This window comes from Gopherus flavomarginatus, chromosome 3, assembly GCF_025201925.1.
Source record: "Gopherus flavomarginatus isolate rGopFla2 chromosome 3, rGopFla2.mat.asm, whole genome shotgun sequence".
Lineage (NCBI taxonomy): Eukaryota > Metazoa > Chordata > Testudines > Testudinidae > Gopherus > Gopherus flavomarginatus.
In genome coordinates, this window is record NC_066619.1 from 241,619,710 (window position 1) to 241,645,074 (window position 25,365).

A 25,365-nucleotide genomic window follows, 5' to 3' on the forward strand; every position below is an offset into this window, starting at 1 on the left:
TACTCTACACTGGGGAAGGTTTGGAGGTACCCATGCCATCCTGTGTGCCGTCACCAACTCTGTGCTGGTCCAAACTTTCCCTGGGGGAGGCAGAATAGTCCACCCGAGACTTGGAGTGGTCTTGATATGTCTTATACAACCTTTTCCGTGAGGCAGTCAATGGGAAATGGCTCCTCTATTTCTTTGGAGAGGTGCCTGCTCTGGGACATGAAGCAAGAGCATGCTTACAAATTAAAGGTAATCTCTGACCCGACTAGGGCCTCGATGCCAAAGCAGACCACATGGCTTGTTCAAGTGGGTGCTGCTTGAAGTGAAGGTCCCGAGCTACTTGAGTTCATTTCTTGAACGATCTGCAGATCACACAACGCTCTTCAATGAGGGCCTGGCTGAGATACAGCAAGCAACGCATGTGTGGATTGCTGATGGGGATTGCTCCCCCATATGAAAGACAACGTTTAAACCAGGGGTGGACAATCTGTGGCTCCAGAGCCACATGTGGCTCCTCAGAAGTTAATATGCGGCTCCTTGTATAGTCACCAACTCTGGGGATAGAGCTACAGGTACCACCTTTCCAATGTGCCGGAGGATGCTCATTGCTCAACCCTTGGCTCTGCCACAGGCCCTGTCCCCACTCCACTCCCTCCTGCCCCCTCCCTGAGCCTGCAGTGCCCTCACTCCACCTCCCTCCCCCCGCAGAGCCTCCTGCATGCCACAAAACAGCTGATCTGGAGGTATGGGGTGGGAAGCGGAGGTGCTGATAGGCGGTGCTGCCGGTGGTGGGAGGCGCAGGGGTGGGAGGGAGAACTGATGTGGGGCTGCTGACGTGCTGCTGTGGCTCTTTGGCAATGTACATTGGTAAATTCTGGCTCCTTCTCAGGTTCAGGTTGGCCACCCCTGGTTTAAATGCTGGTTAGAGTGGCACAGAGGAAAATTAAACTAACACAACTAACACTATTCTAGCTAACAGGGTACTACTAACAATATACAACAAGAGAAAACTAAACTAGTTCAAGGGTTGTGAAGTTAAGACCACACAGACTCCAGCTCCAGCCACAGGCAGTAAGAAGGACTTGTCTTCACTACAAAGCTAAATTGGTGTTGCTATAATAGATGCAGCAGCATCTACTTAGCGGTCTAGTGAAGACATGTTCAACTGATGGGAGAGCACTTTTCCATTGATTTCTGTACTCCACCTCAATGACAGGCAGAAGCAATGTTGCGGGAAAGCGTCTCCCGTCGACACAGCTCTACGTCGACTTGAGTTACGCTACAAACATAACTCAAAATGGAAAGCTTAGATCAACTGGCAGCAGTAGTGTAGACTCTGGCCTCAGAGAGGGCCAGAGCAGCATCCCGTCATGTTGCCGGGGAGGCACAAGGTATGAACCACCCCTCAACAGATACTGCGAGGCAAATTTCTCTGGCTCTGGTGCGCTGGGTGTGCACACACTTAAGTGGAATAACATGGATGTGTCTATCTATTGAATAAGAATCCTCATTGCCTAAGACTTTCAAAACCAGCCTGGACAAGATACTAGAAAATGTACAATAATGAACAATTCTGCAATGACATGGAGAAGCAGTATATCAACTTTTTTCACCCTCATTTCTTACTTCTATAGTTTTTGACAGGTTTTTTTCACATATTCCACCTCTTCTATGGTTCTTTATATATTTGAGCATTTGTGTTTATAGCAAAATCATATAACTGATTAATATCATCTTTATGAGCTGACTTTATGATTGGACAAACTAACCACTTTTTTAAATTCTTTCTGTTTCTACCTGTGAAAAATGTGTGTGTTTAGTGAAGGTTCAAATGGAAACTCTGCAAAAATCACCTTCCATTACCAATTTCACCTACAAAAGGTTAGGGAGATTTTCAGCCCATATCTTATAGGTACCTTTCTCTTTAGTGCAAGTGGCGGTAATAGTCTTTAAAATGGATTATTGTACACCCATATCTACAGCATCTATAGTATAGGCTAAAACTGTACTGCACAGCTACAGATGTTTTGTGGATTCTTTACTACAGACATGGACTAGTGGCAGAAATAAAAACACTTACTATATTTTAGAACCCTTTTTCTATTTCTGAAAATATGGACTGGTGCAAGTCTTTGTTGGTTTAGTAAACTGTGCTTTCATTCTTCTAAAAACATGAGAATTTGAACATGTCTTGTTTTTCAAAAAAATAATTGTGTGACTTGAAGTATTTTGCTTTAATTAGGTCATGGCTTTGAAAATGTAGTTCTAAACTATAAAAGCCAAAAGAAGAAGAAACTATTACCTGTATTAATTAAAGTTTGGTTTTGGCAAATTTGATTATTTTGCCATTTGCAGAGTTACAAAACGTTAATTTTCATCAATACATAGGTTCAACACTAACAGAAACTAGAACTCCAACTGGTGCCTTCAGCAAATGTGCCAGGGACTTAATTAATAAGGAGGCAGAATTGCTTGCTTGCCCTTAGAGATGGCTCCTCTTTCACAGCACTGAAGCATATTGGGGTGTGACGGGAAAGCTTGCATAGTCAATGCTGTTCTTTTTCTACAAGAAGAGGACTTCTATTCCCAGTACTATCAACCAACATCCTTCATGAGCAATACATTCATTTTAAAATATTTCTAAAGCTACATTTAAAAAATTAATGTAAACAAAAATTGGACCAAATTATTTCTCAAGAAAATGTGTTTGCTTACTTTCCATTTAATACTGCTACACCAACAGTGCTCCTTGGAGTTGACATACTGGCTACAAAGTTCCATTGACGAGCCTGTGGATCCCACCTTTCAACTGTATTCAAGTAGCTCCAACCATCATGCCCTCCTACAGCATACATAGGACCTTCCAACACAGCTACCCCTAAAAAACAGAGAGAAACAACTGCTTCCTGGAAAAACAAAAGGCATCACTTTCCCATGACCCCTACCAAAAAAGATGCACCTTTAAATAAATACAAATCACATCCTCTTTTGACTGCCAATATTAAATATGTTCCACAGCAAATCAAAATAATTTGTCACTTTAATTTTAGCCGATTTTAGAGTTCAGATTTAGGCTAGTATCAAGATAAAACAAAATGAGCTTTAAAGAGAGATTTTAACTGCTCTTAATCAATCATAAGTTTAGCATTTTAAAAATTATGAAGTTATACATACCAAGGCCATGCCGATGTGTGGACATAGGTGGCATTACACTCCAAGTTTTTGTTCTGGGGTTGTAGCACTCCACAGTATTCAATGTCTTCAGTCCATCTCTACCACCAACAACATACAACTTATCATCTAATACTGCAACTCCAAACTGTAACCTTCTCCCATTCATATTTGCTACAGGAGTCCACATGTTGGTACGCAGTTCATATTTTTCAATGCTCGTAGCTCCTTAACAGTAATATATACAAGTTATAGTCAAAGAGAACAGTTGTTTGCAGTAAGTGTCCTATTTAAATTACTGACAGAAGGCTTGATCCTCCAACCTGCTGAGCCCTCTGGATTTGATCCTGAAATTCACCTAAACATATGCTTAACTTTAAAATGCAAGTAGTATTCTTTATTTATTTTTTAATTTTAATTATATTATTTATTTTTTAAATGTTTTGAAGGGCAAGAGCCAGAATGATCAACATCCTTGCTGGATTAAGCCTATAAAGACCATTAAAATTTCAGGAAGTGACATAAAATGAACCTGACAGAGCTATATTTAGGTATTAAGATTAACCCCGTATCATAACATTTAGAACAAAATCTGAAGTTCTGTGAAAAAAATGCAGGTGTGTATATATATATATATAATGCATTCACAGTGTATAGACATACAACTAACATCATTTGTATAATCTATATTAATATAATGTTAAAATTAATACACAAACTAAAAATGAATAAAAATGTGGTCTAATTCCCGTGGCATTCATAACTCACTAAAATGTTTCTAGTTATCACCACACAGTAGGAAAGCTCATAAAAGTACCATTCTGAGATACCTTGATAGAATGCTTTAATAGTCAATAAGGGTATGAGTTAAATATTCTGTAGCAGCTTTCACTTATTTTTGTTTGTATTCAAGTCTTCATTAATATTAAAATTTTATGTATAACTTCCTTAAGTTTTTAACCATGTTAATTAACATTCAAGTGAACAGAGGTGATTTTCCATTCATTTGACTGAACATTTAAATGAACAGAAGTGAGGTGATCCCATTTTAGGTTTACAACAACCATAACTCAGCTTCCTGCACACATGTAATATTTTTATTGCTATATATGTCTATTACTGAAATAAAAAACATCAATAGATATTTATCTATTTATCTACTATTTATAATGTATAGCCTTTGAATGTTTTAATCTAATAAATATATCTTTACAAAAATCTACTCAGCTGATTTTCAATATACACTGTCATCAACAAATATTATGTAAACCAATACCTTTTGTTGCATCCATTCCTCCAACTGCAAACAGCACTCCTACTGTAGACTTTCTAGGCTTTGTGCGGGGACTTTGCAACATGGGTCGTCTCTCGGGCAACAGATGGTATTTCATTGCTTCCATAATGAGTTTTTGACATTCAATGTCATCTTTAAAGAGGGCATTATTTTCCATGTCTGCCAGAAACTGACAGAAATAAAATTAAACATGTTTAAGTGCTAAGCAAACAGCAAGAAGTTTGAAAGAATAAAAATTATAATGGAACATTTTGTCTGAAAAAAGATTGCTGTCTGGTTTACAATACACACTCATCAGAATAATCACACAAATAAAATAAGTGTAAAATTAGACGAATCAATGTACAGAACACTCACATATTTTGAAATATACTTAGAAAGATAGAAGAAGGGAAGGAATGAGGTTCACTTTATTCTAATGGGCGATTCCTGCTCAATGCTCCAAAGGAAGACACGATCAATTTTTGTGTCACGGCCAATATACCCAGAGGAAAATGCTTCCTGACTATCAAATTTGCCACTCAGTTTAACCCTGGCCATATGTATCAAGAATCACAATAATTATAGCAAAATATCTAATCTGGGGGTGTCAAAGACATTGCAGCACTTCAAAGTAGATTCTATTCCCAACTCTGCAAATGATCTCTATTCTGTGATCTTGTAAAATTCACTTTTCCTCTCTGTACCTCAGTACAGCACCTTAGAGGCTGAAATGGCAAAGCAGGAAGGAGGTAGAGGTCTATACAATGACATTTATACTAGGGCTGTCGATTAATCACAGTTAACTCGTGATTAACTCAAAAAATTGAGATTAATAGTATTTTTAATTGCACTGTTAAGCAATAAAATACCAAGTCAGATTCATTAAATATTTTTGGATGTTTGTCTACACTTTCAAATATATTTATTTCAGTTACAACACAGAATACAAACTGTACAGTGCTCACTTTATATTATTATTTTGATTACTAATATTTGCACTCTAAAAATGCTAAACAAAAGAAACAGTATTTTTCAGTTCACCTAAGTACTGTAGCGCAATCTCTTGATCGTGAAAGTGCAATTTACAAATGAAGATTATTTTTTTTGTTACATAACTGCAAAACAATGTAAAACTTCAGCGTCTACAAGTCCACTCAGTCCTACTTCTTGTTCAGCCAATCATAAAGACAAACAAGTTTGTTTATATTTACAGGACATAATGTTGCCTGCTTATTATTTACAGTGTCACCTGAAAGTGAGAACAGGCATTCGCATGGCACTTTTGTAGCCGGCATTGCAAAGTATTTAAACATATGTATGCCGCTCCATGCTTTGGCTACCAATCCAGAGATCGTGCTTTCATGTGATGACGCTCGTTAAAAAATAATGCGTTACTTAAATTTGTGACTGAACTCCTTGGGGGGGGGGGAGAATTGTATGTCTCCTGCTCTGTTTTACCCATATTCTTTCATGTACTTCATATTATAGCAATTTCAGATGATGACCCAGCACGTTATTCATTTTAAAAACACTTTCACTGCAGATTAGACAAAATGCAAAGAAGGTACCAATGTGAACTTTCTAGAGATAGCTACGGCACTCGATCCAAGGATTAAAAATGTGAAGTGCCTTCCAGAATCTGAGAGGGTCGAGTTGTGGAGCGTCCTTTCAGAAGTCCTAAAAGAGAAACACTTCGATGTGGAAACTACATAACCCAAACCACCAAAAAAGAAAATCAACCTTCTGCTGGTGGCATCTGACTCAGATAATGAAAATGAACTTGCATCAGTCTGCACTGCTTTGGATTGTTATTGAGCAGAATGCATCATCAGCATGGACTCATGTCCTCTAGAATGGCCACTGAAGCATGAAGGGACATATGAACATTTAGGGCATTTTGCACGTAAACATCACGTGATGCTGGCTACAACAGCGCCATGCGAATGCCTGTTCTCACTTTTAGGTGACACTGTAAACAAAAAGTGGGCAGCATTATCTCCTGCAAATGTAAACAAACTTGTTTTTCTGAGTGCTTGGCTGAACAAGAAGTAGGACTGAGTGGACCTGTGGGCTCTAAAGTTTTACATTGTTTTATAAATTCAACTTTCATGAGAAAGAGACTGCACTAAAGTACTTGCAATAGGAGAATGGAAAAATACTATTTTTTTTACAGTGCAAATATTTGTAATAAAAATAAATATAAACTGAGCACTGTGCACTTTGTATTCTGTGTTGTAATTGAAAACAATATATTTGAAAATGTAGAAAACATCCAAAACATTTAAATAGTATTCTATTATTGTTTAACAGCATGATTAATTGTGTGAATTAATTGCGATTAATATTTTTAATCCCTCGACAGTCCTAATTTTTACAGTGTTTATTACGATAGCATCTAAGCACTGCACACATATAAACACACTAAGACCTGGTCTACACCCAAAATGTAGGTTGAACTAGCTACATTGCTCAGGCATATGAAAAAGTCACATCTTCAAAAGATGTAGGTAAGCTGACCTAAGCCCTGGTATATGTTGACAGAAGAATTTTTCTGACAATTTAACTACCCACTTCTTGAGGGGGTGGATTAACTACTGTGGCAGAAAACCCCCTTCCGTCACTATAGCAAGTGTCTACACTGCAGTGGCACAGCTGCAATGCCGTAGCTGTGTCAGTCTAAACATCTGTAGGGTAGAATCTCTTAAGATCTGCCAAGGGGGCAGTTGTAATGTAGACCCCTATTATGAGTGGGATGTTAGTTCTTCACGCTGTTCTTGGTTTAATCTTAGACTGCTACTTTTGAACACACCAATGAGTTTTCTTCTGTACTGGTTCTATGTGCAAATGCACTGATCAAACTCAACTTCATTTAATTGCAGCATGATGAAATGAGTCCCAGGTTCATCACATGTGCTAAAAACTCTACAGAACAGTATCAAGTACTCTAAAAAGTTAGGAAATATACATTAAAAGAGAACTGTGCACATTAGGTCCAGTAAAAAGAAGACTGAGGTCAGACATGAAAGCATAATTTCTTCTGGAGAGATGGTCATTGTGTATAATTCCCAACATAAACAAAAAGAGATGGAGACTGTGGCTCCTTCAGTAAGAAATATTGCTTTTCCTTATTATGATGCATGGATTGGATCAAGCTGGCAGTCAGCCATGACAGATCTCATATTCCTGCCTGCCTCCAGAGAACCATCTCGCTTTCAAATGTACTAAGCAAGCACTCTCAAAGATTGCCCCAGTAGGTTAGTCAGGTTCACTGAATGGATTTCGTTATTGACCACAAAAGCATAAGCATCTCTTGTGAATTTAGAGCTGCCTAGATTTAACAGAGCCCACTGTTGGGTGGGGTGATGGTACATTTTCCCAGCGGGGCCTCATTGAAATGTTGTATCACACATAAACACAAAGATCCCAGGAGATAGGGTGACCAGATGTCCCAATTTTATAGGGACAGTCCCGATTTTTGAGTCTTTTTCTTGTATAGGCTCCTATTACCCCCCACCCCCGTCCCGATTTTTCACATTTGCTGTTTGGTCACCCTACCAGGAGATGAGTTGTCTAGCTGCTGCACCATCCTTTAAAAATTGTGTAGTGTGCACTCCCTCTGTGGGGGGATCAGCTTTGCTAGCTGATACAAAGGAGAGAGGCAAGGCCATGGCTTCTACCTCACTCTTTTCTTTTTTTTTTTTAAACAGGCTAGTACTTAGGTGAGTGCAAGATCTCAACTGTGCCCAGCTGCAACATGGGAACATAAGGAAAGGAGGTACATTGCACCCATTCCTCTGACTTGTGCCTCCGTGCAGGAGCCAAACACAATTTTCCCCTTACTATGAAGTTTTGTACACCCACTTCCTTTTGAAAGTTTTGCACTCAAGTTATGTAATTCACTCATCTGTGATATTTCTACTTTATTTTTTGTTTTTGTTTCTCAGCTCTCTTGGGCCTTTTGCATCATGCTGCAAAAATATCTAAAAAATACTAGATTTCTGTAAAACAAAAGAATCAATTTCACAACTATAAGGCCTTACTCCATTTTATGCTGGAAAAAGGAATATACTGCATACATATTTTTCCTTTGCCAAAAGTGATACATTCAGGTCAGCATAAAAGAGATAGCAAAATGAGTAAAGGCAGAGGTTCTCAAACTGTGGTCTGCAGACAACCAGTGGTCCGCGAGCTCCATTCAGGTGGTCTGCAGATAGTTACTTTTAAGGTGCGCGCCTGGGCAGCCGCACACAAGAGAATGAAGGACCACCCACCTAATTAGTGGAGCCACACAGGTATGGCTCCACTAATTAGAGGCCTGGACCCTGAAGAAAACGCACAGTAAGGTGAGGTGGTGGCCTTGTGGGGAATAGGGGATAGGTGGGAGGCACAGTGGGGTGAAAAGAGGGGGTGGAGGGAATTTGGGATGTGCAGGGCTACGGCAGCCAGAGAAAGAGATAACTTTCCACAACACCAGGGCTGTAGCAGCTGGAGAGAGATGGCCCTACTTCCCAGCCTCAGCTCTGCGGTGGGGGAGAGACCCCCTTCCTTCCTGGCCTCAGCATGGGGGCTGCCACAGCAGGGGGGAGACGGCACATCCACCACATTAGAAAGACTACAGATATTAAAGTGTGAGTTGTGTGCTTTTATCTGTAGGAAAAAAAAGTTAAATATTATAAAGTTTTTTTTATGTCGTGCTTTTATCCAAAGTACTTTACAATAGTTAGCTAATGGTACAAACATTTGGAAAGACCACTAAGTGGTCCGCTGACACCCTCAGCAATTTTCAAGTGGTCCGTGAAAAAAGAAGTTTGAGAACCTCTGAGTTAAGGAAGTAAACAGAACTATAGATTTATAAAAAAGTTTTCCATCAGATTGTAACAACTTCTGTTTTTAGACTAATGCAATATACCATAATCAATATTTTAAACGTGAATTTAGCAAAGGTTTGCTTCTGTTTAAAAAGCAAATTAAAAATCCCTTTGCTTAAAACCATCAGTAAGAAGGAACAGTGCTTATCTTAGTTTTCATCATTCTCAGTTGCAATACTTCACCTGAGCTGCTTCTTTTAATACAAAGCAGTGCTTGCTGCTTTTATGATCTTACACTCATTTAATTATTAGAAAATTGCTAAACCAAAAGAAATGTTACAATGTTTTAAATGTTGGCATGCAATGCTTTATACTTGTGTACAGACAGAATATCAGTGTCACACTACTGTCTAAAAAACAAGAGGAGTACTTGTGGCACATTAGAGACTGTGGGCTTGGCTACACTTGAGAGTTACAGCGCTGGTGGTGGCTTTACAGTGCTGTAACTTACTCCCCGTCCACACTGGCAAGTCACAAACAGTGCTGTATCTCCCTGGCTACAGCGCTGGCTGTACTCCACCTCGACGAAAGGAATAAAGAGAACAGCACTGCTCTTGCAGCGCTGGGATGCCAGTATAAACGGTGATTAATCTTACTACTCTGTAACTGACCTCCAGAACCTTCCCACAATGCTTTTTAAGTAAAGATAACACCCTCTGTTTGTTGTGATGCCTCTCTTTGTTTTGTTGTGAACTCAGGGCTCCCGGAGCTGCTTACACTGGTCTACAATTTTTGAGAAGTCGTCTGCTTCAGAGATAAAATGTGATATTTATTATGTATTTTGATGTGCTGAATACAAATATGACAATGAAAACAACTGATTGGCTACTGTTTCTAAGATATTTAAGTTTTTACATTTTATGTCTATGTATATCGTGTAGATAGTAGAGTTTTAATCATAAATTGTAAACCTAGGTCTTTTCATGTGTTTATGGTTGCTTTACATGATAATATTTCACCTGCCCTGTTTATGTAACAAACACTTTAAAAATCAGCAAAAAGGTTAAATAAATAAATAAAATGTATTATGAAACAAAAGGCAAAAAACTATTATGTACATATTTTAGTCCTATTCAGTATCTACTCGGCGCTTCTTGGCTTGTCTCTTGTATTCATTAAATGGAGCATCTCTTGTCACTGTCCAGCAATAGTCTGCAAATATTGATGGGCTCCATTTGCCCTGATAGCCTGCCAGGAGATTCCACTGCTGTAGTCTGGAGCCCAACAGCTCTGCCTTACTCTTGGGTAGTTCCAAATCCCTGACAAGGTCATTCAGTTCACCTTGTGTTATGAGGTGTGGTTCAGAGGAGGAGGATGGGAGAAAATGTGGGTCCTGTGACATTGATGGTTCAGGACCAGAAGTTTCATCCTCTTCCTCTTCCTCGTCTGACTCAAATGAGAATGATTCTGGTGCATCAGGAACCAGCAGTCCTTCTCCGTGGGGTACTGGGCGTATAGCTGATGGAAAGTTTGGATAATGCACAGTCCACTTTTTCTTCTTTGACACACCTTTCCCAACTGGAGGCACCATGCACAAGTAACAATTGCTGGTATGATCTGTTGGCTCTCTCCAAATCATTGGCACTGCAAAAGGCAAAGATTTCCTTTTCCTGTTCAACCACTGGCGAAGATTTGTTGCACAAGTGTTGCAGCATATGTGTGGGGCCCACCTCTTGTCCTGATCTCCAATTTTGCAGCCAAAAGAAAGGTGATAGGCTTTCTTAACCACAGTGGTTATACTGCGCTTTTGTGATGCAAAAGTCACTTCACCACAAACATAGCAGAAGTTATCTGCACTGTTCACACAAGTACGAGGCATCTCTGCTCACTTTGGCTAAACAGAAATGTGTCCCTTTGCAAAATCAAACACTGACAAATAAAAGAGCAAGACACTGTATGATTTCTAGAGCTGATATAGGGCAATTTGTTCATGTGTGATGTAAGCTTCGTTATGATTGCATCATCCATGACTTCTAGGAATAACATGATGCAATTCATATCATGTATAACGCAATACCAGCTTCAAATTGCATCATTCATTGTTTTGCCTAAAAAGCAAGTACTGTCCAAACCCAGTCATAGATTTATTCATAGATCCAGTCAAAGATGTATTTTAGACATTTCTGGTTTAAACTGAGATCCCTTCCCTTTATAACTCACTTATCCTCTGCCATTCCCAAGTCAAGGGTCGTATATACTGACCCAACAGCATATCTTGAAAACTAGAGCCAATCAACAATTTTAAGCATTATTTTCGTTCTCAGTGACCCAGAATTAGTAAAGTTGGACTACATTTATTTCAGAAGCATTTTGGCCATAGAGCAGTGTTATCTAAAAAACAAACACAGCTACTGTTTGCTCGAGCAGAGGCAGGCAGGGGGATGAATGTCCACAGCTAGTGTTTGCTTGAGGAGAGAAGCAGCCCGGATGGGGACAGGGGGGGTCTGTTTTGGATCAGTTGCTTATCTGGTCTGAAGACTATTTGCATTTAGTGAATGAGAGAGGGCTGGGGAAAGGGGTCAAAACTTTTAAAATGATTGAAGGTTGGTGCTGTGTATCTTCAAGTCCTTAGAACTTGCAAGGCAGGGAGCTGACACAGTGTCAGCTCCAAAAATCCACTCTCTCTGTCTCCCCCACGCTCCCTGTCACACTCCATCCCACCCCCTTTTGAAAAGCACGTTGCAGCCACTTGAACACTGGGATAGCTGCTCATAATACACCACTTCCAACACCACTGCAAATGCTGCAGATGTGGCCACACTGCAGCGCTGGTAGCTGTCAGTGTGGCCACACTGCAGCGCTTTCCCTACACAGCTGTACGAAGACAGCTTTAACTCCCAGAGCTGTACAGCTGCAAGTGCAGCCAAACCCTAACAAATTTATCTGACAATAAGCTTTAGTGGGCTAGAACATTTGACATTAGGCCACTATATTCCTGAATAAAAAGACCCAGATAAGACAACTCCTTAACTGGCTGAATGGATTACTTTTGATGCAATACGTAAGTGCCTCTACAACACCACCAACATCTGCATCCTTCTAGATCAAGATTAAGAGCAGGCACTGAAATCTGCTTTCCTGTAATACAGAAGGCTACCAATAGGACAACATTCCAACCTCAACCCGGTCCTTGGATCTACTTTTGAGATTGACAAATACTATTTAACCTTGGGGGGGGGATGGGGGAGATCAAACCGTAAAGCTGTAAAAATTAATACTTGTGGCAAAATACTTCTTTGCATCTCCAAACAACAAATATATCTACTCACTAGAACAGAGAACCCCAGCATAGCTATGATTTACTATAGCACAAGGCTTGGACCTATGAAAATAATTCCATGATAACTAAAAATATAAGCAGTCCAAGGCTGTTTTTGACTAAAAAACCCCAAACTGTGTTTTTGTGACTAAGTCCACTGTATTGCAATTCATTATAAATTAGCATTCCCCACTGAAACAACCTTTGTCTTGACTCACATATTTTACAAATGCTAACCATTTAATAGAATGCATGATAATAATTATAATTTAATTATAATTAATTCTGATTTTAGGTTTTAATTGATCGACACTGATAAAACAACCTCAATTAAAGAAAAAGAAATCTGTGTGTATCCAATAAAAATCTGCAAAACACTGGAAATGGTTACTTGTATCTAAGGGCTTGTCTAAATGGAGCAGTAATATGGATTATGGGAGCATGACTTCTAAAGCACACTTAGGTGTTACTCATTAACTGGTCCATGCAGACCCCACTGGAGTGCACCAAAGGTTCTCTAGTGCGCTTTAAAGTAGTGCTGTGTGAAAGAGTACTATATTAAAGTGCTCTAGAGATCACCACAAAGAGATTACTTATTACAATATATATATTATACTATACAATGTAATATACATTACTCATTACCATATATAAATTAATAAACTCCCCAAAACAAATCCCCAATTATAAATTACAGTTTTCTGGGGATTTGGTTATTTATGTAGCTCCTTGCACCAAAGTTCAAAGGCATTTATAATTGAGCAGTTACAAATGGTGCATTAACATTCTAAGCACACCTGAAAAACAGATGCAGAAAAAGGTATAACGTTTATATATTTGGAACAAATTTTTTAGCAGTAATTTAAACAGAAAATTCTAAAGTACTAGGAGCTTCTGAAGAAAAGAAAGCTGAATCTCTCACAGTTAGGAATGTGATTAATCAACTTTTTCAGAATATGATCAAAGACCAGATACTAGCCACTGGAACCTGGTAAACAAATATAAAAACAAATAAAACAACCATGTCACAAGCCTTTGCAACAGCAACAAGATTTTCCAGATGTCTAGGATGCTGCTTCTGTCAATAAACTGAGATGCCAGAATGTATAATGGTAGCTTCAAAGAAATCTGTAAATAAAACTGATGATATAGAGGTTCCATTACAAGTCTTGTTGCCATTAGCTTTACAGTCCTATAATATTCTTCTTCTTCTTCATTTAGCCAGATAGTTGGCTGCAGCGATCGTTCGCCATTTGGTCCGTTCCTGTGCGACTGCAAAGGCTTGACGGTCTGAGAGTCCAACATCAGAACAGACTTGATAAACTCATGTACTAGGGTGTCTGCCTTTGGGCTGCCTCCACTCCTCCACTGGTGGCTTTTATCCCGGATGTTACAAGCCACCCGGAAAACGGCATTCGCTGGAACGTCCTGTGGCATCCTTGCAACATGTCTGAAAAGCATAAGGCACCACCAGCGGACAATGGCCCCAGTAGTCTGTAGACCCAAACAACCATAAACATTTGCATTACAGATGAAGTCATGCCACTTTATGCCCAGTATACGATGTTGACATTTTGTGTAGAAAGCCTTCAGCTTTGTCCAGTCTGCGCAGTGTAGTGTCCATGTTTCACACCCGTACAACAGTATGGAAGGATACAGCTCGAATAAATCCTGAACTTGGTTGTCATACTAAGATGATGTTGATTCCATATCGGTTGTAGACGGCCCATGGCAGATGCTGTGATGCCAATCTGATGGAGAACCTCTGTGTGAGAATTGGAGGAGATAGTAAGAATAGAACCCAGATAGCAAAAGCTGGAAACTGATTCAATGGTTTCATTGTTCAAAGAGATTGGAGTCGCAGGTGGACCTGGTCCTATATTTTTCAGTTTTGTCTTTGACTATGAAGCATAGAGGAGACCAAACTTAGCTGACTCCTCCATATGCTGGAGTACCTCACGAAACCTGTCGAGGCTCTGTACTAAAAGAACATCATCAGCGTAATCAAGGTCTGTGAGCAAGAGATCACTAATCTCAATGCCTATGGACCTGACGGAATGCTGCATTATGAAATCCATTGGCCGACAAAAGAGTGCAGGGGCCAGAATGCCTAACACCAGATACTAATTTAAAAGGCGCTGACATCGGTTCCCTAGACAAACACAGGCAGTGGTTCCATTATGCAGTTCTCTAATCAAGTCCAGCAGAGTAGTAGACACATCTACACCCTTTAAGGCCTTCCGTAACACGACACAGTCTACTGAATCAAATGCAGCCTTGACATCAACATATGCTATTTGCAGGGGCTTCTTGAACTCTTGATGCATCTCTGACAACAAGCGAAGGGTCAAAATGACATCTAATGTGGAACTGTTCCTCATAAAGCCTGACTGTTGGGGACAATGCTTCCGATGTAGCAAAGGCTCCAGGCATGCCAGCAAAACATGTGCAAATACCTTCCCTGGAACAGAGAGCAAGGTGATCGGCCTGTAGCTCTTACATTTGCTGCACGATCTCTTGCCCTTATAGAGCGAGATCACAATACCATCCTTCCAGGCAGTTGGTAAGGTTCCAGTTCTCCATACCAGATGAAAGATGGCCAGAAGTGACGCTGCTATAGGATCAATAGCATATTTTAGCAGCTCTGATGGGATGCCATCAGCACCAGCTGCATATCCGTTTTTCAGTTTAGATATGGCATACTTCACTTCATTCAATGTTGGTACATCAGTACAAATGTTTGGATCCAGAACTGCAGTGACTGCCAGATCATCCAGTTCTGAACAAGTGGCAGCTGGAGGATGGTTCAGGTCACTGTGATAATGTTCCACACAGCGTGAGAGAATGTCATAATCCAATTTACATGGATGGCCTTGGCTGGCATTCAGGATACCATTTGTAGTGATTACCTCTTGACCACTGAGGTTGTGAATGGCGTGGAATCCTGGCTGCAAGTCGATCCTGGCTAAGTCAAATTCGACACCGTTTGTCACTTGGTTATAATATGCCTTGCGATCGCGGACTGCTAGGGTGTTAAATTTTTGCTTCAGCTGATTACGAGTGTGTTTATCACCGCACCGGCGCACTGAGGCCTTCAATTTAATTATCTGCCATGCTCGATGTGCTGGATGTTTATAGCCAATCATCTGCTCAGTAGATTGGTTGAGGGTAGAAGAGAACAGGGACCAGGCAATCTCCATGTCATCTGGCAGATTAGCTAGAGCTGAGAATCTGATGCTGACAACAATAAAAAACCTGTTGGATAAACCTGGCACATGGAGTTCATAGATGTCAAACTTCATCATCAGAGAGGGCTTACCTGCTCATTGGAACATCAACATCATACTGGTAACTACTAGATGGTGATCTGTGTTCGCCACGCATTCCACACCACGATAAGTTCTACAGCAGACGAAGATACGCCTATCATGTGTAATGATGTGGTCCAACTCCTTTTGAGTGACACCATCATGAAAGATCCATTACATTTTGTGTAAGCATTGCCACTTGAACCATGACCCAAGAATGGAAAGATTTTGGGAGGCACAGAATGTAAGCAAGCGGCAAGAGTTATTACTGGGTGTGCCTGAACCATAAAGACCAATGACCTGTTCACATCCAGTTTGCAGGGAGCCAGTCACTGCATTTAGGTCACTCAAGATCATGTGGAAGGACTGTGCATACTAGATGTTCAAACTGATCAGAGAAATGATCTTTAACTAAGTCAATAAATTCCTCTGTTGACACACAGACTACCATGACAGTGAAGTAACCGTGTCAACGTTTAAGATGTGCAATTAGTAAACAAGGAGACACAGGCATCCAGGTTGTCAGGGAGGACTTGGTTTCATGTTGCAATAGTACTGCTACACCATTTAAATGGTTGTGACTGCCAGACTACAGAAGGAAAGAATTGTCCACCTCATGACGTCTGTGATCTATCAGCCTTGCTTCTGTTAGTCCTGAGATTGATATACCAAGACGATCCATTTCGGGTGAGACAGTGACCTGATGACCATACCTGTGAAGAGTTGCAACATTCCAAGTTGCAATTTTGGTGGACTGTTGGAGATCCCAGATACAATTGGATGTATTGTCACAATGTACTCCAGATGTGCCTGCCGACATCAGTGGACGTGTGTCCCCAAGGGGGCTTTGGCATGAACCCATCATGTTTCCACCGAGGGGAGACAGCACCGACAGGGCATCTACAGCTGAAAATAAGGCAGGGGCTTTAACACTGGCGCTGAGTACTAGGTTATTCATGGTAAAAAAAAGAGCCAACAATTATCCCAGGAAATATCTCATCCCACTAGGATGAGATGGAGGTGCAGTAATGCAACCCTATTCCTGGTCTACCAGTACTGGCTTCGACCTGAGCCATTGAGTCTTTCCTGGTGACTTCCTTCGCCTCGGGTAGCTAGGTGCAGATTCTACCCTGCATCTTTGCTGCCTATGTTAGCCATCATTTTCAAGGTTCACGCTGGATCTCTCCACCTCACGTAATGCCCAAGGCAATATTTCAGACAAACCTTCATAGCTGATGGCATAGCTCCAACGAGCAATCCCCTACTTCAGATGCCCTGTAATTTTTTAAAGTTTGTGAGTTTAAGTCCTCACATCTCTACTTATAACAACATGGCTTTTAGTGAGCCCTCCAATTTTCTGTCTCCTTTCTTCCAAACAGCTTTGAACCTTCTACCATAAAATTGGAAACTGTTTCATTATATTTTAATATGTTTGCTATGTCACATAGCCCACTGCTGTGTAATCATGTAACAAAACATCATACTATAACGCACCCTTATGGGTCAGAGTGAAGGCTGTTGTTGCAACTTAATTCAATTTCCTGATTTACGTGTGATTAACATTCATTTTAAAAATACTTCAAATTTCATTTTTTGAGGAATCTGAAAAAACTGAATAAATGAAAAGGTGACAAATGTAGAATCAGAAATGGCAGCATACATCTGCAAAAGATGGAAGAAAAGTGAGACACATAATAGTGGTTGTAATCAAGTATTGTTTTGGTGTTTACCCTTAACATTTACTGTCCAATTAGTACTGATCAGGCCCAATTTCTCTTGATTTTATATTTAAATTTACTGATGTTTGTAAATTCTATTTCCAAGGACTCTAGATGTTTCTATTACAGTAGATTAAAAGACAAGAACAATATAAAAACAACTAAGAACGTAAGAACGGCCATACTGGGTCAGACCAAAGGTCCATCAAGCCCAGTATCCTGTCCTCTATCAGTGGCCAATGGCAGGTGCCCCAAAGGGTATGAACAGACAGGTTATCAAGTGATTCATGCCCTGTCACCCAATCCCAGCTTCTGGCAAATTTCTGCCCATCCTGGCTAATAGCCATTGATGGACCTATCTTCCATGAATCTATCTAGCTCCCTTTAGAACCCCATTACAGTATTGGCCTTCATAACACCCTCTGGCAAGGAGTTCCAGAGGTTGACAGTGCGTTGCATGAAAAAATACATTATTTTGTTCAGCATATGTTTAACATAAGAAGTAAGCCTTGAATTATTTCCTGAAGGTCAATCGACTCTGACCTTAATACATTTCTAAAGAAAGTGAATTACAAATTCAGGGACCCACAGCTCAGTAAGTTCTGTCACTGATTATGGAATACTCAAATGTAAATATAAAAAGCAAATGCCTTCTAGCCAATCCAGCTAATGATCATAAAGAGGACACAGGGTGCATACAACAGGGTCAAAGATCATTGAGTGCTTTAAAGATAAGAGATTGAAGAAGGTCACAATTCATAGATGTTGATTAGTGAATTTTATTTGTATCTGTCAAAGGCTCATGAAAGCCTTAGTTTTCCCATCTACAAAGTGGAGATGATTCTTACCCTACCTTACAGGGATGTTGCAAGTGTTCAGTTTGTAAAGCCCTTTGACATTATGTAAGTGCTAAATATTATTAATTAAATCAATGAGAGCAGTTATTTTAATGACCCCAGAGCAGGTGGCATTCTCATCCATTCAAATACAAAACTGACTACAGATGTTTCTCATTTATTTATCTCTATTTCTAAGAAACCAAAATCACTGCTAGTTGGGGTAACTTCCATAGACAGTATAAGTATGTCCCCTAAAAATACTGATGTTATCCATGGGAAGAAAGAGCTAATGGTTTTATATTTGTAATAATTTACCTGTGGAGCAAGCAGCGGTAGCCTAATGTAAGCCAACAGCTTACTAAGTTCTTTCCTTCTCTGTTCCAAATCATGTCGAACCCAAGTAAGCAGTGCATTCAGTATAGTTTCTTCATTAGGAATATTCATATCATCACTTGCCAAAAGCTTTGCAATTTCAGCGGCTGGCAATAATAAAAACTCCTGGTTTCTAATTACTTCCATGAAATTCTCCTGAAAAAGAAAAAAGTATTTTCAATATGAACACTAAAGATCTATGGACAGGCCACTACTGTCATCCGCTGCTGAAAGTTGCAGAAACATAATGTACTGAGATGCAGATTTTGCTGAGTAGAGTACAGCATACTCCAGTAATGGGCATGTTTGTAAAGGTCTTCATTATAGTTAGATTGGTTTGTGTTAAACATAATTTCCAAAGAGTAAATGAACAGGAAAACAGTTCTAACTTTAACTTTCAGTAGGTTATTTTAAATTGTTTTTATTGTTTTGTAAGTCAAATACAGCTGAGTAAGGTATACAGATAGTGGAATGAAGATATAAAGGATTCACAGTACTGCACCAGGCTACAAATTAATTTTTTTAATCAACAATTACTCTTCTGATAGGTTTCAATTCTCCACATCTGCCCTTCTGTCATTTCTAGTAGCCTGTCCTCATTCCATGGTAGGAAGAAACAAAATATAAAATGTTTCCAACCATAAGTGCACATTATTTAAAAATACCAGGATTTTTAGAAGATTTTGTGGAAGCTTTATTAAACTCAATTGCAAGTGGCAAAAAATCCACAAAAAACTAGAAGAGCAATAAGAAGCTTATAACAAATACATTTTGCCAAACTTGAATGCTTTTTTAATAGTACTGAAAAGGGCAAGACCACAGTTTCTCCATGCTCCTTTGCAAGGGAACAAGAAGGCAGCATAAGGTGGAAAGAGTCTCTGATTCAAAATAATACACCTACACTGCAGTGGAAGACCCGTGGCACAGCTGTGGCTTACCCAGGTCAGCTGACTTGAACTTGCAGGGCTTCGTCTGGGGGCTTTAAAATTGCAGCGTAGATGTTTTGTGCTTGGGCTCGGGGTGGAGCCAAGGCAAGCTCAAATGTCTACACTGCAATTTTATAGTTGCACAGCCCAAGCCAGCTGACACGGGCTCTGAGACTCGATGCCACAGGTTTTTTATTGAAGTGTAGATGTACCCAATATGGTCCGCTCCTGGAACAGCACATCTATATGTTTCCCTTTACTCAGAGATTGTAGTAACTTAATGATCAAGTCCAAAATTAGCAGACATAATGTAGATTAATTTTAGAAAAACATTTGATTTAATCTCTAAAGTAATCTTACTCTTAAATTAATTGAAATCGGTTTGGATATCCAAAACACGTGTAGAGTGAAAACTGGCTGAAACACTTTTTGTTTTTTTAAAGGTAATAAAAAAAAAAAAGCCAAAATATCCACGGAGTGGGTGCATTCGATAAGGGGACTGTGCAGGGACCAGTGTTAAGACCAACCCTATTTAATATAATAATAATAATAATTATCATAATTAATGATCTAAAAGGAGTAAACTCCATGTTAGTGAAATTCACAGAAAATCCTATATTGGAAAGACTGTCATCTTGGAAAAATGCAAGTTAATATCTCAGAGGAAAAATAATTCAGTAACTCAAAACACAGATTTAATAACAGAGAAAAATCCAGCAGCAGTAGAGAGAAATACTGTTGAAAATGGCATTGCAAATCAGATATGAATTTGCAATACAAAATGGCAATAACAATGTTCATTACAGTTTTGGACTGCATAAGCACTCAGCATATCATCACAGAGGAGGGAGATGACTTTTGTTTTAAATATGGCTCTGGAAATACACCGAGTATTGCATTCAATTCTGTGCATCTCATTACCAGAAAGATATTGACAAAATAAGGGAGCTCAGAGAAGAGGAACATAACCTGCAAAGGCTGGATGGATTGACCCTAAGGAAAGACTGAACAAGTTGAATATGTATTATTGCGACTAAAAGATATAAAAGAGGACAAGGCACATGACTGTCTACAAATATCTAGTTACATTTTTAAACAAGCACCTTCATGCTTTCTCCCTCATTGCCTCTCACATTTGAGAGGTGCTCCCCATAAATGTCCATAAAGCTGCCTCATTATCCATGTTCAAAACCCTCCTCTCTGCCATGATGCCTACAAAAAACTTGACAACAATTGGGATGCTGGCAAGTGGAGATCACTGTCTAACATGTTGACCAATATTGTCTCATTGTTTCCTTATACTCTCCTGTTTGTCTGTATCCATCTGTTGTCCCTTATGTTACACTAAGGGTATGTCTACACTACAGTGGCACAGCTACGGCACACATTTCTGGTTGCTATATATGCGCTGAGTCTGCTTCTCCATCTCTCTCCAAGCCTCTATTTCTGAGTTCTTCTCCTCATAAATAGTATGGATCTCTGCTGTTGCTCATGAATTACTCAAACAGCAGCAAGCTGAACTTGATCCAATTCTTGTAATATTTTTGCACAGTTCATGTGCTTCTGAAGACCAGCAATAAAAACTGACATGACTGTTCACTTTTCACTCTGCTTTAAAGCTTGAAAAAGCTATGAGCAGAAGCTGCAGCAGAGATTCTGGAGCTCTCTTCTTGCACACTTGGACAGCACTGGTTTATAATCACTTCATATTCAGAAGGTTTTCCTTGCAACTTAAAAGGCTAGCAACTTAAACCAAAAATTAACACAAAAATTAAAGCTTGGAAGCTGCAGAAGTTGATGGCACCTGCCTGGGAAAATTTCCTATTCACCATAGGCAACTGGATTTTTCAAGCCCTGAAAAAAGTAGAAAAGACAGTTACTCACCTTTGTAACTGTTGTTCTTCGAGATGTGCTGCTCATATCCATTCCAGTTAGGTGTGCGCGCTGCGCGTGCACGCTCGTCGGAAGATTTTTACCCTAGCAACTCTGGTGGGTCAGCAGGTCGCCCCCTGGAGTGGCACCGTCATGGCGCTGGATATATGCCCCTGCCAACCAGACCACTCCTCAGTTCCTTCTTGCTGGCTACTCCGACAGTGGGGAAGGAGGGCGGATTTGGAATGGATATGAGCAACACATCTCGAAGAACAACAGTTACAAAGGTGAGTAACCGTCTTTTCTTCTTCGAGTGCTTGCTCATATCCATTCCAGTTAGGTGATTCCCAAGCCTTACCTAGGCAGTGGGGTTGGAGTGAGATGTCGCAGAGTGCAACACGGCGGAGCCGAAGGCTGCGTCATCCCTAGACTGCTGAACCAGGGCATAGTGGGAGGCAAAGGTGTGGACCAACGACCAGGTTGCTGCATGACAGATTTCATTAATGGGCACTTGAGCGAGGAAAGCAGCCGATGAGGCCTGAGCCCTGGTGGCGTGCGCAGTCACGTGGCCCGAGGGGACATGAGCCAAGTCATAACAGGCGCGGATGCACGACATTACCCAGGAGGAAATCCGCTGCGAGGAGACAGGTAGCTCCTTGATATGCTCAGCCACCGCGACAAAGAGTTGGGAGGTCCTGCGGAATGGCTTAGTTCACTCGATATAAAAAGTGAGCACTCTACGGACGTCTAGGGAGTGTAGCTGCTCCCTGCGAGACGAATGCAGTTTTGGGAAGAAGACAGGGAGGAAGATCTCCTGGTTAACATAGAAGGCCGATACCACTTTGGGGAGAAAGGCCTGATGCAGTCGCAACTGCACCTTGTCCCTGTGGAACACAGTATACAGGGCATCCACCGTGAGGGCCCAAAGTTCCGAGACCTGTCTCGCGGACGTAATGGCCACCAGGAAAGCGGTTTTCCAGGAGAGATAGAGAAGGGAGAAAGTTGCTAACGGTTGGAAAGGAGGGGACATGAATCTGGCAAGAACCAGGTTAAGGTCCCATGTAGGGGCAGGGCGGCGTACTTGGGGGTAAAGGCGCTCTAGGCCCTTAAGGAACCTAGACACCATCGGATGAGAAAACACCGAGCGGCCATCCTCCCCTGGGTGGAAGGTATAGCTGGCCGCCAAATGGACCCTCAGAGATGATACCGCCAGGCCCTGTTGTTTGAGGGACCAGAGGTAATCCAAGATGTTGGATATGGAGACCTCGGTGGGAAGGAAGTTCTGCTCCACGCACCAGCACGCGAAACGCTTCCACTTGGCCAAATATGTCGCTCTTGTGGAAGGCTTCCTGCTACCCAGGAGCACCTGTTGCACTGGGGTGGAGCAATGCAGCTCTGACTGGGTCAGCCACGCAGGAGCCATGCTGTGAGGTGAAGCGACTGAAGGTCCAGGTGACGGAGCTTGCCGTGGTCCTGGGTGATCAGGTCCAGGTGAAGAGGCAGGGGAACAGGGTCGGCTATGGATAGGTCTAGCAATATGGTGTACCAGTGCTGTCAAGGCCAGGCTGGAGCTATCATGATCAAGCGGGCTTTGTCCCTGCGTACTTTTAGTAGGACCTTGTTGACGAGAGGAAATGGTAGAAAGGCGTAGAGCAGGCGCGTCGTCCACACAAGGAAGGCGTCTGCCACTGAACCCGGTGAGAGGCCTTGAAAGGAGCAGAACGTCTGGCATTTCCTGTTCCTGTGAGATGCAAAGAGGTCTATCCGGGGAAACCCCCACTTCCGGAAGAGTGAAAGAGCAACGTCCGGGCGAAGGGACCATTCGTGGGAAAGGAAGGATCTGCTGAGGCGATCCGCCAGCATGTTCCAAACCCCCGGGAGAAAGGACGCGATGAGGTGTATAGAATGGGCTGTGCAGAAGTCCCATAGTCGTAAGGTCTCTTGACACAGGGGCGAAGATCTCGTGCCGCCCTGCTTGTTTATATAGTGCATGGCCGTTGCGTTGTCGGTGAATATTGACATACAACGGCCCTGTAAGTGTTGACGGAACGTCTGACAAGCGAGGCGGACCGCTCTCAGCTCCCGGACGTTGATGTGGCGGTCCAGCTCGTGAGATGACCAACAGCCTTGGGTGCGTAGGTGCCCAAAGTGAGCCCCCCAACCGAGGGATGATGCGTCTGTTGTCAGGGACGCCGAGGGCTGGGGCGGATGGAACGGGAACCCCGTACGCACCATGGAGGGATCCAGCCACCACTGGAAGGAGTCTAGGACGGTTGAGGGAATGGTGACGACCATATCCATAGGATCCCTGGCCGGACGGTATTGCGAGTTGAGCCAGGACTGAAGGGGCCGTAGGCGCAGTCTTGCGTAGCTCGTTACGAATGTGAAGGCTGCCATGTGACCCAAAAGAGTGAGGCAAGTGCATACTGAAGTTAACGGTGCCGCCTGCAGCCTCCGGATGATGGCCATCATAGCCTGGAACCATGACAGTGGTAGGCAGGCTTTGGCAAGAGTCGAGTCCAGGGTGGCCCCAATAAACTCTATCCTCTGAGTGGGGATTAGAGTCTATTTTTCCACATTGATCATTAGACCTAGATGTAGGAAAAGGTTCTTGACAATGCAGACGTGACTGAGGACTTGCGTCTCGGAGGTCCCGCGGATAAGCCAGTCATCTAGATACGGAAACACGTGTATCCAACTGTGGCGAAGGTGGGCGGCGACTACAGCCAGACACTGGGTGAATACTCTTGGGGCTGTAGAGAGGCCGTACGGGAGGACCGCGAACTGGAAATGTTGCCGGTTGACCACGAACCGGAGGAACCTCCTGTGAGGTGGGAAGATGGCTATGTGGAAGTAGGCATCTTGCATGTCGAGGGCAGCATACCAGTCTCCAGGATCCAGGGATGGGATAACGGTCCCCAGGGATACCATACGGAACTTCAACTTTACCATGTATCTGTTGAGTTCCTGCAGATCGAGGATTGGTCTGAGACCTCCCTTTGCCTTGGGGATTAGGAAGTAGCGGGAATAAAACCCCTTGCCCCACTCGTGCTCCGGTACCTCCTCTATGGCTCCTTTGGAGAGGAGCGTTTGCACCTCCTGTAGAAGGAGTTGCTCGTGAGAGGGGTCCCTGAAGAGGGACGAGGGAGGAGGTGTAGAAGGGGGGGTTTGAAATAAACTGGAGGTGGTATCCAAGTTCCAATGTGCGTAGGACCCTACAATCTGATGTTAGCTGAGACCACGCAGGGAGGAAAAAGGAAAGACAGTTGGAAAAGGGCGGGGACGGATCCTTTAAAGAAACTGGTACAACGCCCTCGGGCACACCTTCAAAAGGAAAGTTTTGGCCCGGAGGAAGGCTTGGAGGAGCTTTGGTTCTGGCCCCCTTGGTTGCCTGATTGCCTTCGGCAGCCGTTTCTGCCTTGCCGTCTGGCGAAGTCTTGTCTCTGCCAGCGTTGAGGGTAAGGGCGGTGCTGTTGGGGTCAGAAGGGCCTGCGCTGAGTTACTGGTGTGTGCATCCCTAACGAGCGCATAATGATCCTGTTGTCTTTTAGGCTCTGCAGCCTAGGGTCAGTTTAGTCCGAAAACAGCCCTTGACCCTCAAATGGAAGGTCCTGAATAGTGTGCTGGAGCTACGGGGGGAGGCCAGAGACCTGCAGCCACGAGATACGGCGCATCATCACGCCAGAGGCCAGAGTCCTGGCGGCTGAGTCTGCGGCGTCCAGGGAAGCCTGGAGGGAAGTTCTTGTGACCTTTTTCCCCTCATCGAGG

General features: G+C 42.0%; 1 protein-coding gene across 5 annotated transcripts in view; it reads right to left on the reverse strand.

Annotated features, from left to right (window-relative positions):
• KLHL5 (kelch like family member 5) overlaps positions 1 to 25,365 on the reverse strand; it is a 145,120-nt gene that overhangs the window by 25,729 nt on the left and 94,026 nt on the right. For all 5 annotated transcript variants that reach the window (XM_050947615.1, XM_050947612.1, XM_050947614.1 and 2 more), the window contains 4 exons: positions 18,743 to 18,955; positions 4,436 to 4,622; positions 3,163 to 3,387; positions 2,704 to 2,866 (listed from right to left, as the gene is read on the reverse strand). In XM_050947615.1, coding sequence (XP_050803572.1) covers positions 2,704 to 2,866; positions 3,163 to 3,387; positions 4,436 to 4,622; positions 18,743 to 18,955 — 788 coding nt within the window. The remainder of the gene's footprint in view (positions 1 to 2,703; positions 2,867 to 3,162; positions 3,388 to 4,435; positions 4,623 to 18,742; positions 18,956 to 25,365) is intronic.